General features: G+C 39.9%; 1 protein-coding gene across 3 annotated transcripts in view; it reads right to left on the bottom strand.

Annotated features, from left to right (window-relative positions):
- Positions 1–16326, bottom strand: part of POLA1 (DNA polymerase alpha 1, catalytic subunit) — a 296400-nt gene that overhangs the window by 96853 nt on the left and 183221 nt on the right. For all 3 annotated transcript variants that reach the window (XM_045876010.3, XM_045876011.3, XM_045876012.3), the window contains exon 35: positions 6868–6984. In XM_045876010.3, the coding sequence (XP_045731966.1) occupies positions 6868–6984 (117 nt within the window). The remainder of the gene's footprint in view (positions 1–6867; positions 6985–16326) is intronic.

The raw sequence follows: 16326 nt of genomic DNA, 5'->3' as shown, positions 1-16326 counted from the left end.
GCCACGATAATTAGCAACTGGTAGAACAATGCTACACAAAGGGTGCTGATTAAAATGGAGCAGCGTCCACCTGGACAAAGGCATCTATCCACTGGTATGTGCATAAATGCACATCAACATTTTAGTCAATATTTTGGAGAAGATAAAAGAGGGAAGGCTAATCACAGCATCAGATTTGTAGAAGCCAAAAGGCTGGGTGCACATCAGAATCAGGATCCAAAGACCCACAATGGGACAGTGACGGGCTGGGCATAACAAGACAACATTTCACAGAGTTCAATGGAAGGTCTTGGTCACAGAGACTGCTAGTTGGCTCCCAATATCCAGTCTACTCTTTTTCTTTGGTAACAAAATAAGCTATTATCTCCATGTGACTAATTTCTGGCTCACAAAATGTAAGCATGAATGCTGGGTGAGACTTCTGGAAAGGCCGCTCAAAGAACTGACTTGGGTGGGAGGTGCATCTTTTTGACCCTTCAACCTTTTCTCTGTCTTGTAGCTTGTGATGGCCTGAAGGAACATGTGCAGATTGAGAGTAAAAGCCTGGCACTGCTGACGATACAGAAGGGCAGGAGGCACCTGCACACCTGATGACACTAGGGAGCCACCACCGCCATCTTGGACAGCCCACCCCTGGATTTATGTCATGTGAGAAAAAATGAAAGTTTCTTAGTGAATTAAATGTTTATTCTGGTTAAGCTACTGTTACTTTTGGTTTCCATTTCCCTAAGCTCAGTACAATTCCTATCGTATGGATGGAACTGTGTCCCTAAAAAGATATACTGAAGTCCTATTTGGAAATAGGGTCTTGGCAGAGAAAACCAAATGAAGGTGAGGTCATACTGGATTACCGTAGGCCCCAATCCAATATGACTGGTATTGTTATAGGAAGGAGAAGAGAGACAGAGCTACAGAGGGACAAGATGGCCACGTGACTATGTAAGCAGAGACTGCGGTGATGTGCCTATAGGCCAACGAACACCAAAGATTACTAGAAGCTACAGGAAGCAAGGAATGATTCTTCCCTACAGTTTTCAGGAGGAGAAAGCCCTGCTGTCCCCTGGACTTCCAACTTCTACTTAGCTTCCAGAACTGTCAAACAATACCTTTCTCTTGTTTTAGGCCACCTAGCTTGTGGTACTTTGTTACAGCAGACTTAGGAAACTAACACACTATTAATGGAGTCTTATAGATAGATCTAAAAAAAACACATGAATCTCAGAAAACCTGGTAAAGGGTGCCTAAATGGCTCAGTTGGTTGAGCGACTGCCTTCGGCTCAGGTCATGATTCTGGAGTCCCGGGATCGAGTTCCGCGTCGGGATCCCTGTTTAGTGGGGAGTCTGCTTCTCCCTCTGCCCCTCCCCCCTCTCATGCTCTCTCTCTCAAATAAATAAATAAAATCTTAAAAAAAAAAAGAAAACCTAGTAAGGCATGGCTTAGCAGTTGCATGTGCGAAAACATTACGTATCTTAGTAGATGGAATGTTCAAAATGAGTCAACACTGTGAATATGGATACTAGGAAAGTTAATGCAACCCTAAATAGACTTCATAGAAATTTACTACCTAGAAAAGTTAGCAGCGGTAGGTTTATTCTGCTCCAGACTAGTGCTAGCAAGAGCACTTGAAGGGCTGCATGCTGTTTTAGGCTCCTCACCTTACTGGGACACAAACTCTAGACTGGGATGATTATTCTAAAAGCAGAGCACTAGAGAAATGGTTGAAGACCTAGGAAAATTGGGCCAAGGAGGAGAAGGCTCAGGAAGATAGCTACCTTTAAGTATCTAAAAAGTTGTCAAAGCAGGCAGAGCTGGTGCTGACCAAGTGCTTACTGAATGCAGGACAGAGGAAGGGATCAGCCTAGCTTTGTGCAGTAGCATTCAGCTGAACGAGGACCAACAAGTGAGCCACGTAACACATATTTAGGCCAAATGTAAGATCTGTCTAGCTAATGAAAATAAAATAAACCTTAAAGTATATTGAAAGAAGCAACCTAAATGTCCATGGATGGATGAATGGACAAACAGATTGTGGTGTATCTATTCAATAGACTATTACTTGGTCATAAAAAAGAATGAAGTACTGAAACAGGTTATAACACGGATGAACCTCAGAAATATGCTAGGTCAAAGAAGCCAGACACAAAAGGTCACATATTATATGATTCCTTGTATATGAAATATCCAGAATAGGTAAATCCATAGAGACGTAAAGCAGATCAGTGGTTCCCAGGGACTGGGAGAAGGGGAAGAATGGGGTACAACTGCTTAAAGAGTACAGGGTTTTCTTCTGGGGTGTTGAAAACATTTTGGAACTAGACAGAAGTGGTGGTCTTACAACATTTGTGAATGTACTAAGTGCCACTTCATTATTCACTTTAAAATGGTTGATTTTGTTATGTGAATTTCACCTTGATTAAAAAAAAATTAAAAAGTCTATTGAAAAAGAAAGCGAGCATCTGCTTCATGGTTAAAAAAAGCTGTCTGTAGAATTTAACGAACTCTGCATCAACAAACAGGCACATCAAAATCACAATGGGCAAGTCCAAAAGACCCTTCATGGGAAAAATCCACTGTCTCCTAGATGGTAACCAGTGATTAGGTACAGATGTTTAAGACTTTCTATCACAGTTCTAAGGTTCTCTTCTTGCACGACTCATAATTATTGCCCTAAGAGATCACAGTTATTTTCATGCTTTCATCTTATGCAGAAACAAGACACTGTCTCAGGTAGCCTGGCAATATTCTCACTGTCCCTAACCTACTTATCAAATCAATACTTTGTTCAGCTGCAACCATTTTGAAATTGTAACATACAATGACCACAAGTTCAGTATTACCCCTTCTTCTCCTTTGAAGGCCAAAGTCCTGTATGGTACACACATTCCATTATAAGGGATTTTCACAATTTTACAACTGAGGATAATGTGAGAAAGACTAAGGGTATTCCAAAGTAGAACTAGAAGTCATTCTACTACTTTCCTTAAAAGTGGCCTTCAAGAAATTTAGCTGAATAAACAACTGAATGAAGAAGGGATCCATCACAGCACTCTACTCCAGGGGCTGTGAAACTTCCTCAGTGATTTCTGCCACAACCCAGGGGGTCACATGTAGATGCTTTCTCACCTCCGTATCAAGAACAGAAATGATAGTGAGAAAAAGTTTAATTTAGTTTGAAATCTTAGTTTTATAGTGCAAACTAAACAAAATAACTGTTTAGTTTTGGTGAATGACATAATACAGAATCCCCTGTGGGTTCACCTCACAGCCAGACAGATTTTGGTCACCGTAAGGAGTCAAAACCACATCCTTGAAATAAAGAGACAGTAAAATATGTATTCTCTAACTTGGGAAAGTCCTGTGTCTACCTACAGTGTGAAAAAGGGTTCTATTTATTTAGGAACTCATGCATATATTGAAGCTTGAATTCCTGAATTTATGTGCACTTCCCATGTAACAGAGAACAATCAGAGAATCAGCAATTTGAATACTGTTAAATTCCTGTGAACATAAAAAAACTTTACTGATTTTTTTTTTTCTAAAGGTATCTGAGAAGAGAGACACATCTAAAACCCTGGGAACAAAACTGTCCCAGCTTTCTTATGACTCTGGCAACATAAGTCAGAAGAAGAGCCAGCTTTTATACCCCAAGTCAATCCTGGAAAGTACTCAAGCCAAATGCAACCCAGGACTAAATGAGAGATTTATTACGTAGGGATGAGACTGGCATGGTAAGAGGCAAGTGCTTTACCATCAGACTGGAACAAAGTATTTAAAGCCCCCACTAGGCAAGCATTGGGAAAGTCTGGTGCTTCTGTCCAAACAGATAATTGCAAATGCCTATTTTTGCCCACAGATATCAATTTTATATAATCTACATAATATGAAACTACCTTTATAAATAAGAAAATGTCCTGTTTGTTGGTGTGCCCCCAGCTCCACAGTGCCTAGGATGTAGTAGGTGTTCAATAAATAATTATCAAATGAAAGTAATGTATGATTCAGGCACAGCACCCTACAACTTAAGGGTCAGGTAAGCATAATCCTGAAAAACAGACACTTGAGAAAACCCTATGGTAATTACAATGATCCTGTCCCTTCTACCACTGATTCTGGAGCTTCTTTGGAATGGTCTCTGAAAGATGCAGCTTTTTCCTCTTACTAGGAAAGCCCAGGAACCTCATACGCAGAAGCAAGCAATGCCCAACTCATCACTAGCAACTCCAAATGGACTGCAGAAGAGTGGGCTCAGACCCACTGTCAAGGTCCCTGTGAGGAACAGCTACAGGCAGTATCACCAACCAGGATGCTCTGAACCTCCAGTTATCCCAAAGGGTCATGTTCTGAGCAGCAATACGACCCAAGCAATATGACCCTACACTATGAAAGCTCCTTCCTGTCAAGAGTAGCTGATAACCTTGGTAAATGCCTGCCAAAATGTCACCATTTTGAGGACAAGGATATGAAGGGGAAAAAGTACTGCAAAATGCCTGTGCTGGCTCACTCATTAAAAAAAAAGATACTAAATGATAAATGGTGACCTGATGTATTAAACCACTACCAAGGGCGCCTGAGTGGCTCAGGTGGTTAAGCGACTGCCTTCGGCTCAGGTCATGATCCTGGAGTCCCGGGATCGAGTCCCGCATCGGGCTCCCTGCTCGGCAGGGAGTCTGCTTCTCCCTCTGACCCTCCTCCCTCTCATGCTCTCTGTCTCTCATTCTCTCTGTCTCAAATAAATAAATAAAATCTTTAAAAAAAAAAAAAAACCACTACCAATAACATCATCAACATTTACTGGCGGGCTACCAATCTACTAGCTATCCACTCTCCTTTTATTTTCTCTCACGAACAATGGAATCATCATAAAACTCACTGACTTTCTAAGAAGTAAGTCAATTTTCACTGAACTTGACTTGATGAGCTAGATGTTTAAGCAGTCTCAAAGGCAGCATCGGTTCATGAAGCCAGGTGATTCCCCTAGAGTCTACAAGTGGAGTGATGAGTCACCCTAAATATATATACTTTTGTTCTCTTCCTACACCTGCTAATCCAAGTGCTGGGATGAGTCCAACTTAGTACAATACCTAATTCCCACTACCTGTTTCATGTTTTTGTTAAAAAAAACTATATACTTTATTAATTATCAAAGATATACAAAATAAGGCAAGGAACATTTTATCCTTACTAAATTAGTTAAAAATAATTGATAATGTCCAAATGCTGCAAAGACAGTGGTAATCCGGTACATGCATCAAGTACCAGCTACAGTTTAAGTTGGGATAACCCATTAAGAAAGCAATGTGGCAATATGAATCAGACCATATTGTATTTAGGAATTTTGATATGTATTGTCGATAAGACTTTATTATCAAGAAATATTTCAAATAACAAAAAATAATGTAAGCAGGAGAATATTCATTACAATTTTCTAATAAAGAGATAGTAAAAGTAGCCTAAAATGTCCAACAAGAGAAAACGGTTAAATTTGGTTTTCGTACTGAAAATGATGTAACAACATAGACAGATGCTTGACAAAAGATAAACACGATACAGAAGCATATTTTCATCATAACTGAAACCATGTGAAAAATATATATGGCGGGGCACCTGGGTGACTCAGTCAGTTAAGCGTCTGCCTTTGGCTTGGGTCATGATCCGGGGGTCCTGGGATCAAGTCCCGCACATGGCTCCCTGCTCAGCGGGGAGTCGGCTTCACCTCCCTCTGCCCCTCCCCCGTGCTTGTGCTCTCAGTGGCTCTCTCTCTCAAATAAGTAAGTAAATAAATAAATAAAATCTTTAAAAAAATACATATGGCTATGCAAAAGAACAAGGGAATATACGATGGTAGTAGCCATTTGTAGTTCCTGACTCCTTGCTAATATTTGTGAAATGACTATCTTAAAATAAGAAGCCATTAGAACTTTAAAATATTTTCCTAAAACTAGCCTGTGTATCAACCCTTTTCAGTGAAAAGACCTGAAGTCAAGACCCGATTACAGAACCCTGCCTCTGCATTTAAAAAAAAAAAAAAAAAAAAAAGTAAATAACAGGTTCCTTATTCCTACCTTCTTCTCACCAAAATCCTTATAAATCCTCGGGCCAGACAAATTTGGAAAGCAAGGCACATTACAGGCCTGTATTGGTGAGGTTGATTGCATATTATCATTTTAGAGGTTCTCAGACAATCTGCAATAAGCTTGTTTAACTCTGGCTAGCCCAGAGTTTGCTGGATGTACCTGATCACAAAACCCTCTTTGCAAGGAAGACCTTCAAACATTTCTCTCCCCAGAGTTTGGGGAATGCTACTTGGGTTGATGATGCTCCAAGGGTACAACAGAAGGAAAGCATTTTAATTACCAGGAAGGTGTGTCCAGACAGTGTGCTCCCTAGTTGGAAGTCACTAATGATAGTTGGCCTCCTCCCTCAGGTGTATGTGCTAAGGTAGAGAAAAAGTGGATATGCTGTCCCTTATAAACAATGGAATCCCATACAAATACAATAAACCCTTTAGGGCACAGGTTTGGGAGGTTTTGTGGCCCTTACAAGAGGGGTTCTGACCTAGTCCAAGGACAAGTTTCTACAAAAGCAGTTTCTTCCGTGTAATTATGAAGTGGCAACCAAAGAAATCAGAGTAATTCCTGTGACAACTAGTCAGTTTGTCTTTTAGATATAAGTGTAGTATTGTTCATGATGTGAAAAAACGAAGCATTTATCTTTTTGAAGTCTGAATTTTTTAAAAATACACATGTGTGGTAGTAGGGTGTTTCCAGAGGGCAATTACCAAATATCTACCTCTCAGAGCTAAGGGATGGGAAAATACACACCCCTGCCCCCTTCTACACAGTTCTTTGGCATCATGTGACTATTACCTCTGGCCGAAGTGTAGCTTTCATGCAGACTTGGCAAACAGGCCCATTTCGGGAGAACTGAAGGGGAAGGCGCCGAGTTCGATTGCGACACGTTGGCTCCTCACAAATCAACCAGCCCTTTAGAGAAGAAAGAGAACACTTCAGTCTTATTACCACCATCAAACAAATACAAATAAAAAACCCTTTCAGGGGCACCTGGGTGGCTCAGTCGGTTAGGTGTTCGACTCTTGGTTTTGGCTCAGGTCATGATCACAAGGTGGTGAGATCAAGCCCTGTCTCAGGCTCTGCACTGAGCGGGTAATCTGCTAATCTGCTTCTCTCTCTCTCTCTCTCTCAAATAAATAAATAAATCTTTAAAAAAAAAAAAAGGCAAAACAAAAACCCTTTCAAGATGGACTCATTTCGTTCAAACTTCCTTAGAGATTCTGAAATAGCTCCTTATCATTCTTCTCTGACATGTCACTTTGATCTATGCCCCAACCTTAACAGTTGGGAAACTCATCAAGTTTTTTAAAAAAATAAAAGATCACATGAGATATTCTTCCCTTTTTAATATATACCCCCTGGCATGCATACAGTAAAACCTCCCAATAAAAGCTTATATGATTACACACGGATGGGTTTTCAGTCATTAATAAAGACCATTATCAAAGTCAAGAGTATACCACGTAGGGCGCCTGGGTGGCTCAGTCGGTGAAGCGTCTGCCTTCAGCTCAGGTCATGATCCCGGGGTCCTGGGATCGAGGCCCATGTCGGGCTCCCTGCTCAGCGGGGAGCCTGCTTCTCCCTCTCCCTTTGCCCCTCCCCCCTGCTTGTGTGCACGCTCTAAAATAAATACATAAATCTTAAAAAAAGAGTATACCACGTAGAAATGAATGACTTTCCCAGTAGCTGAATGACTACTAGCTAGTGACTTTTTTAATTGCTGTGCTCAGCTTCCTTCTCTGTAAAATAGGCCCAACAACAGTATTTTACAGGTTGTAATGATGCAATATATTTAGCACGCTTAGAGCCATACTCGGCATACAAGAAACACTTAAAGTAAGCAATTATTTGAAATTAAGACAGATTCTTCTACACACATAATCTGGAGGCATAAAACCGGCTGCAATGTTTCCAAGGACAATTTCAACCAACCACTCTTGTTCCACTTCTGAAATAGTCATTGCCCACTTCTCTGGCCTTTAGACTCTCTTCTCACTTTCCTTCTTCAGTTACCCTCTCCTCCTGCTCTTGTTTGAATTTTCTCACAGAGATGTGATAACAATATGCCTATTATCTTAAATCAGTATCATGTTTGCTATAAAACATATCTGTTCAAAAAGGGATACAAAACTGCACAAATGGGGTGGAGCAAAGCTCAGGTGTTCTTGGCTGAGTGTGGAGCCCAACTCGGGGCTTGATCCCACGACCGAGATCATGACCTGAGCTGACACCAAGAGTCAGATGCCTAGCCGACTGAGCCACCCAGGCGCCCCAAAGCTCAGGCATTCTTATGAAGGCATCAGGGTCTGTGGGTTTAGTGCTGCATGTATTAGGCACAATAAGGTGAAGCAAAGTAGGCTGAGGTGCTGGGGGTACAAGGTGCATTCCCGGTTACATGGTGTTCCCAAGCAGGCAGCTGCAAATAGGGACATGACTGTCTTTGTGTCTTGGGAGTATCTGGAGAAGCAGAACTTTTGAGCTGGTCTTGAAGAGTGAGTAGAAGTTTGGTAGGTGGAGAAAGGAGGCAAGACCACTTAGGCAGAGAGAATAACACATGCAAAAGAATGAGAGCCAGAGAGAGCTATGTGTGATGTGATTAAGAAAAGAATCAATGACATGTTTAACCCTGTTCTCTGTTTCTCGATTGAGCAACTTGTTGGTCTTTTCTCCCCAGGTAAGAGCAGTATATATACAAATGCTGCTTAATTACATTGGGAACCTTCATCTGCCACTTATTAACATTGCCCCATGGCTTTAATCCAAATCTGCAGGATGTCCCCACTCATTGCTGTGCTGTGTGCCTCAGTCCTCAGAATAGGCTCTTCTTGGAAGAAACTACAACCAGACTCAAGAGAGAGCCCCAAAAATCAGTTCTTTCAGCTCCATTTATGGCTTTCACAGCCAGAGAAAGTAGACTGTAGAACTTTTTGACTAAAAGAAAATATACTACCCTTAAAGATTGTAAAATTCACCTAGTCAATACATGCACAGTGAATTTCATTCCTGTCTTCAATCGATATGCTGAGCCATTTTAAAATTTAAACTTTTCAGATAGAGGATCTCAAGGACTCCTTATGAAACCTTTAATATATGCCCGGAATTACATTAAATATTGTGTGGAGTAGCCAAAGAGGCCCCAGGTACAGACTTTCAGGAAATGACAACCTAAATAAGAAAGGTTCACACACACAAAGACTAAAAGCAATTCATTAAGGTTTGACTTTAAGAACCAAGTTGTATGGTACCAACTAAAAATGCCAAACGAGACGGACAAGGGTTGGAGTCGTGTGGATCCTACCTGAAACAAACTACTACTACCACAGCAGAACACAAACTAGAACAAGGAATTAGTGGTTCTGAGTCACAGGCAACTCTCTGTTCCAATTCGTAGGGCCTATAACTATATTTTCCTGCCTTAAGGACAAGATTTTATTTCACATTTTGATATTTCAGAAACTCAGATGTGTTTACAATTGATATATACATTTAATAATGTATTTGTTTCCTTCAAAAACACTGTTAAGTCAAGAGTGCAGTTCACAATCAATGGCCCCTCAAAATTAAGGAAACCAGACACTTCGGTTTAGCCTGTCCTAGGCATGGGGGATACAGAGGAAGGTAGTGGTGCTGACCGCAGCAGGTTGTTAAAATTAAATTTTCAGTGCAGCCTATAAATACTAACAGCAAGACTAGTTGTTTCTGGAGGTACCCATTTAGGCATATTAATAAAGGAAGCAGTAGAATTCAAGCAAACCATGTATGACACACGCAGGACTGGACAACTCCTTGATCGTTCATTTGGCTTTGCTACCTTAAAGTTGCTGTCTCAGGATTTACACATTTCAGAATAGGTATCAGTTAACGATGCCAATCCCAGTTGTAATTCATTCAACTCTAAACAAAAGTTTTAAAAAGCAAGCAGACAGGCAACAACCTCCATGTTTTGAGACAATAAATTTTTAATTACTGGGATACAACCTATAAGTTAAAATTATACTTTAATTTTTAAAATATACCCTTCGAAAAGCTCAACCTCTCTTCAGGTGTTTTGGAAACTTGATTCCATCAATTTACTACAACTTCATGACTCACTCGCGAGCTGCCAACCAAGGAGATGCTAAATTGTCACCTCACCTGTTTCTAAAGCAAACACCTAACTCTATCTCTGACAGAGTTACTAACTAAATGTCCTTTCAAATCATATAGAAAACAGATAATATAATTTGTCTAGACTTCCTACCAGTTATAATTAACATTAAAGAGGTCTTTTCTTCTTTGTCACCTCTCTATTCAGTACTTATTTGGGTTTGTTTGTACTTACTATCTGTTAATTTCCCTTTAACAAATGACAACAATAACTCGTGCTATTATGCATGGAAATTACACATGCTGATAACTGTGTGAAGGGAACTGGGGCTGAAACACAGTATCAGAAGCCTGTAACTCTTGATTCCTCTTGTTTTATTTTGATAATTAAGCTTTTGGTCATGGTGTATTTTAAATAAAACTCTTCTGTGGGGGAAACAGACCCTAATCATATTCAATATATGCTTTGCTTCCATTTGATTTTGCCAAGTACACTTTGGTTTACCCTTTGTTCCCCCAGCAAATATTAATGGACTAAGCCAAATCTACCTTTCAAGAACCATCTGGATTGTTAAAATTAAATATGCCAAGTCTTTGAAAATATTAGTTACAAATACTAGCACTGAATAAATCCACTCACAAAGACAAAACTAAACTTACTTTTATTTCCGGTGTTGGGAAATAATGTACAGCCCAAAGTTACACTGCCAAGTCAATGGCAAAAAAATTAACAAAGTGCAGTTCTTTGGAAGTCCAACCTATAAAAAGGGATGGGTTTTATGAAAACCCCCAGAACCACTCCAAGGATATGTGCCATCCAAATATGTCATTTTATTATGCAATGCCATATGTAAATGCCAAACTGTCACAACCAACAGGAATAAAGTCATTATGTTTTCAGATGCCTACCTTAACCACATTTATAAGTAGAGGGTTCAAAAGAGGTGAAGCCACCCTGGCCAACAGCAAAATAAACCTTTACCAAAACATGCAAAGATCCATCACCTGTTACTTTAGTTTCAGCATCACTAATTCCTTGAAATCATTGTGTACGAAATTATGTCAAATGCTGATTGGTTCTGATTGCTAAATTATATTTCTGAGGTCTCAACTAAAATGGTCTCTGTCTGCACGTGCTAAAAAGGGATCAATTTCCACTTGTAACTGAGGCGTTCCTGGTAGGTGCACCTTAAACACAAACTTATCCATTTGTGTACTTTTGTATTTTTAGAAGGATGCACACACAGAAATCATCCAGACCTGGAAATGTGGCACAGAGGCACTCAAAAAAATCTTCTGAATAAATGAATGAACAGAAGCAACAAAATAATACACAGGAGCCAGTTTACAGAAAATAATAAGGGTCTAAAACTCCAAGGAGAAAGAAAAATGCACAGTTCTCATACTCTTTTTTTTTTAAAGATTTATTTATTTATTTGAGAGAGCGAGAATGAGAGAGAGTACATGAGAGGGGGGAGGGTCAGAGGGAGAAGCAGGCTCCAAGCTGAGCAGGGAGCCCGATGCGGGACTCGATCCCGGGACTCCAGGATCATGACCTGAGCTGAAGGCAGTCGCTTAACCAACTGAGCCACCCAGGCGCCCAGTTCTCATACTCTTGGATCAAATATATGGTGGGTCCTTCTCCTCCCACTTCCAATCAGTCACCCAATTTATCCACTGGCCTTGCAGTCCCATTGTCATCTACTTCACCAAAGCCCAGACCTCAAAGTTGATCTACCTTAACAGCCTCCTACCTGGTTTCCCGAACTCCATTCTCTCCCACATCCAGTGTAGCTTCCCAAGGGCCCTTGACTCCCATGCCCCCCAGCAGTAAACCTTCCTTAGAGAATGCATGCTTTTGTTTGGCTTCCAAATCTTTCCAGCCTCATCCCATCCTGACTTTCTCTTACACAAACTCTTCGCCCCATTGGATTGGTTTTCTCACAGTCCTCAACACATTTTGCCTATTGCCAACTCCTTGTCTTGGCTCATGCTGTAGAATTTTTGCCTAACATGCCATTCCTTGAGCATCATTTCCACTCCTCTCCTGTGAAACCTCCCCACCCTCCAGGGACTTCTCCCTCTATGCTACTGCCACCGAGCATACAATGCTGTGCACTGTCCCTGAACAATCTTATTTTACCTCCCTAACTGGAAGGTCAGTCCTGGGGGATGACCCACTTTGGAACCGGTGGTGTCCTCTCCCGTCTCTAGCACATAGGTTCACACTCAATGAAAAATACAGGAACAAGGTTATGAAAAACTGCACGTGAATGTGGATTCTCCCCACCCATTTATTGAGGAGTAATTTCACGTAAGTCACTGAACCTTTCCTCTGAGCCTCAGTTTCCTCATATACGAAACAAGAGGTAATAGTATTTACTCTAATAAGGTTGCTCAGAGCCCACAACACTGTTCATTAAATGTACAATATTATTACTACCCTACACACGCCTCCACTACTGGGGAACACCGGTGCTCAGCTATAGGTGACAAGACACTGTTAAAGATGTACTATTCCAACCAGGAAAGAGCCTGGTCAGTTTCCACCTGGTGCTAACCAAAATGGAGAGCTACAATGATGGGTAACTGGTAAGATTAGGTGGAGGTGCTTTGCAATTTGAATGCAAAATAATAGAACAATGTACTCAACATAAGTGAACCTTCCATGTTTTTCCTGACAAAACTGTACTAGATTTGAAGTTATAGATGGCAGAATGGATGGTGAGGGAAGAGGAAGGGGTGTCTGCTTTATTTCAGGCCTCAGAGATTTGAAGACACAACACACCACAGTAGTGCACTGACGTATGATTTAGTTTCAATTGTAATGGCTCTCCAGGAGTGCGGGGACAGCAGCGCGGGGCAAGGTCTGCCAGCATACGTGCTCTTACAGAGTTCATCACATCATTACTATTTTCCTATAATGGCCATTAACTGCTCCTCTCCCCAAATGATACGCACTCTGAGCACACCAGACACTCTTTTCACCCAAAACCATTTATAAATGTTCTGGGGTTCCCTTGCAATCACATTTTTCTGTCATGGAATTATCCCCAGTGTAAAATGGGTCTTACAGACAGTGCACAGTATGGGCCCACAGCTGCTTTTGAAGAATGACATGTTGTGATTTGGGATTTCCAGAAATATCAAAAAACAAATTGCTTTCTGACCCACATTTGCACCCAAAACTGGGAGAAAATTTTCCTAAGATCTCCAGGGGAAGTTTTAACAGGAACATAATTTTGCTTTTAAAGTTAAATCTTCTACACTGCAGCATGCTGGCCTGTCAAAGAGTGATTATTAGTAAGTCTCAGAGAGGTGCCAGGGTAGGAGATGAAAGAGCAAATCAGGAAATATACATATATAAACTATTCACTGAACTTGATACAAAAATATTTTTAACAAAATTATCAAACAAAAGAGAAGTGGAAAGTGCCTCATCAGTCAATGTTAAGAATTTTAAATATTATCAAAATTGATTTTTAAAGTAAGATATCTCTTTAAATGAACAGTCACATGTCATTTCATCCAAGTTATTTGAAACTTATTGATCTTATCATTTGTGTGAGGACCAGACTCTGCCATCAGTTTGCTGAAAGGATAATGGGGCACTCCCAAACTGTTATGATAGGTTAGATGCAAACAGTGGTCCTCATTTAAGCACACAGAATAGCACCACAAGTGGACAAATTCCAACCTCAGCAATTGTATATTACATGATAAATTAGCAAGTTGTTCTGCTTTGCCTCACATCAAATCCAATACCACAGCCCTGTTATTTTAATTTGCAATCAGAGGTTGAGCATCAGAAGATGTCCCTGAGGTACATTAAAGAGCCCCATGCAAGCCATCTCCTCCTGCTATACTGTGAGCAGAGAAAGCCAACAATTACCAGCAATTTTATTTTACCACTGTAGGACAATAGTAGAACAGTTAAAATCATCGCCATGCAAGCAACAGGGGAAAATATACTTAAAATCATTTTATAAAGAAAATTACGTTTCGGAGGTAAAAAGTTCAATGGAGGACATATATCTTTCTGTATGGGCAGCTAAAATCTCTCAGTATATTCAAGCCTATTCTATAAAATACTCTCCCTATTCATCCAACTCAAAAGCAAGCTACATTTGTAGGCTATAATAGGTCACAACTAAGTACACAGTACCTTGCTTCAGGAATAATTTTGCTTTGTCTGTCAACTGTCAACAAAGCACAAAGAACTCATGCAACCCAGCCATGTACCGTGGATGTTAGAGATCTAACAAAATACAAATAGTAAGAATACAAGATCTCCAAGCTGCCCTGCTTTTACTTTACATGAGAAACAGAAAGCATTTTCCTCTCCACATTCCATTAATCTCTACTGTATTACAAATCTTTTCATAAAAGACTTTTTTTTCCCTATGTGAAGCTACAAGTGACTTGGGGATGTACTATTCCAACTGTGACTTTCCAACATGAATGGTTACAAATGGATGTGTCAGTTAAGGCATACAGACATTTCAACAAGGAAAAGGAAGAAAGAACCACAAAGAACGAGATGGTCAAATGGCTACTCTGTTGCTTATATGAATATTTTACCGACTAAGCCTCTAAGAAAAACTGTTCCCTACTTGTGCGACCACTCCTGCCTCTCAAGTCTTCAAAGATGAAAAAACATCACCTTTGCTACGAACACATACTAACAAATTAAAAGTAAACTCAAGCCTTAGTTTCATCAGTATGTACACAGAAAAAAAAAGACTGGAAGGAACTACCCTAAAATGTTATCACTGGTTATCTGTAGGTGGTTTCTTCTGCTTCTGTAGTTTCTGAATTTTCTACAACAAGCATATGTTGTTTTTATAATTAGAAAGCTGTTACTAATGAAGGGAGAGACAGTTTTGCCAAGAGCATTCAATATAATCAAATCACTAATACATGTGAAAAATATTTTGAATTATATCATAGGTGCTTGGTTGTTACCAAGATGAATTTTCAGCAAACATGCTTATGAGAAAAAAAAAAAAGGTATGCGAAAAAATGTTTTTTCTTTAAAAATTTTTTTTTACTAATTCAGAAATTTTAAAAATAGGTCAACTTAAGCACATAGCAGTTCCCAAGTAGAAAGTGGCAGGGCATGTATTAGTAGCGGTAGAATCATTTATTAAATTAAGCCACTCATTAAAATGCACACAGCCTTCTATGGAATATGATTTGAATACTTTTCTGTATGATGTTGGATCTCTGAAGGTAGGTAATAAATTCGTTTTAAACAGAGGTGCTTTGTTCCCCACGCCCCCTCCCCTGCCTTTTATTCACCGTATGTACGGTTCAACTCAGATGTCCAGGGTAGGAATCAAATTAAAAAAATTCAATCAGGTGGGCATGCCTAGAACCTTATTATTAGCAGAATTTCTTTTCTTTGCTAAAGTCTAGCTAAAAGTAATTTTTATTGTTTGTTTGTTAGCAGGCTAGTAATTTTGGTATAGTTTAATGTGATATGCCTTTAGGTACTGAACAACAAATGTTAAAACTGACCTATCTATGCAAGTGCCTCAAAGGACATCTTAAAATCAGAATGGAGTTCAAACCATCACCAGGCAATGTTTGTTCATTTAACTTTAATTATTTTCTCCTTGAGAATGGTACTAATGAAACTGAATATCTTTCATGGTTTCGAAGGGCTGTTTGAATAGTCTGTAAACAGAACTAAGGGTAGACAAGAGATCTGGCCGAGCCAGGGGGTTGCTAGGTGATGTAGAATGTAAACCCACAAACTTGTTAAGGTTTGCTTTGCTTTCATGCCACTTTCACACACTCTCAAAAGTTTTGAGAATTGATTTTTCAGGTGGCCATTAAGAAAAGAAGAGACCCCCTGCCTTCGAAATTCACTCCCCCCAGATGCTCTGCCAGATACAGAAGAGATAAAATCCATTTGACCTTTGGCTGTAACCTGGGAAACTTTTGGTTTTACATAAACGTAGGATCATGTATTTTATGGATGCCTAAAATTTAAGAAACAAATTCACAAAGATGGATTTTTTGAATTTCAAAAAGACATTTCTAATCTTTCCTTATTCAACTTTGAATAAAATTAAGATTTCCTTCCAGAAGAAAAACTGTGATCACAGCTCAGCACCGATTATCATCAGGACAAACCTTTCGGTTTGGCCACTCGCTCAAGCC

This window comes from Mirounga angustirostris, unplaced genomic scaffold, assembly GCF_029215605.1.
Source record: "Mirounga angustirostris isolate CCGP_5_RB_7025 unplaced genomic scaffold, mMirAng1.0.hap1 SCAF_11, whole genome shotgun sequence".
NCBI classification, from domain to species: Eukaryota; Metazoa; Chordata; class Mammalia; order Carnivora; family Phocidae; genus Mirounga; species Mirounga angustirostris.
This window is presented reverse-complemented; position numbering and strand designations above follow the sequence as displayed.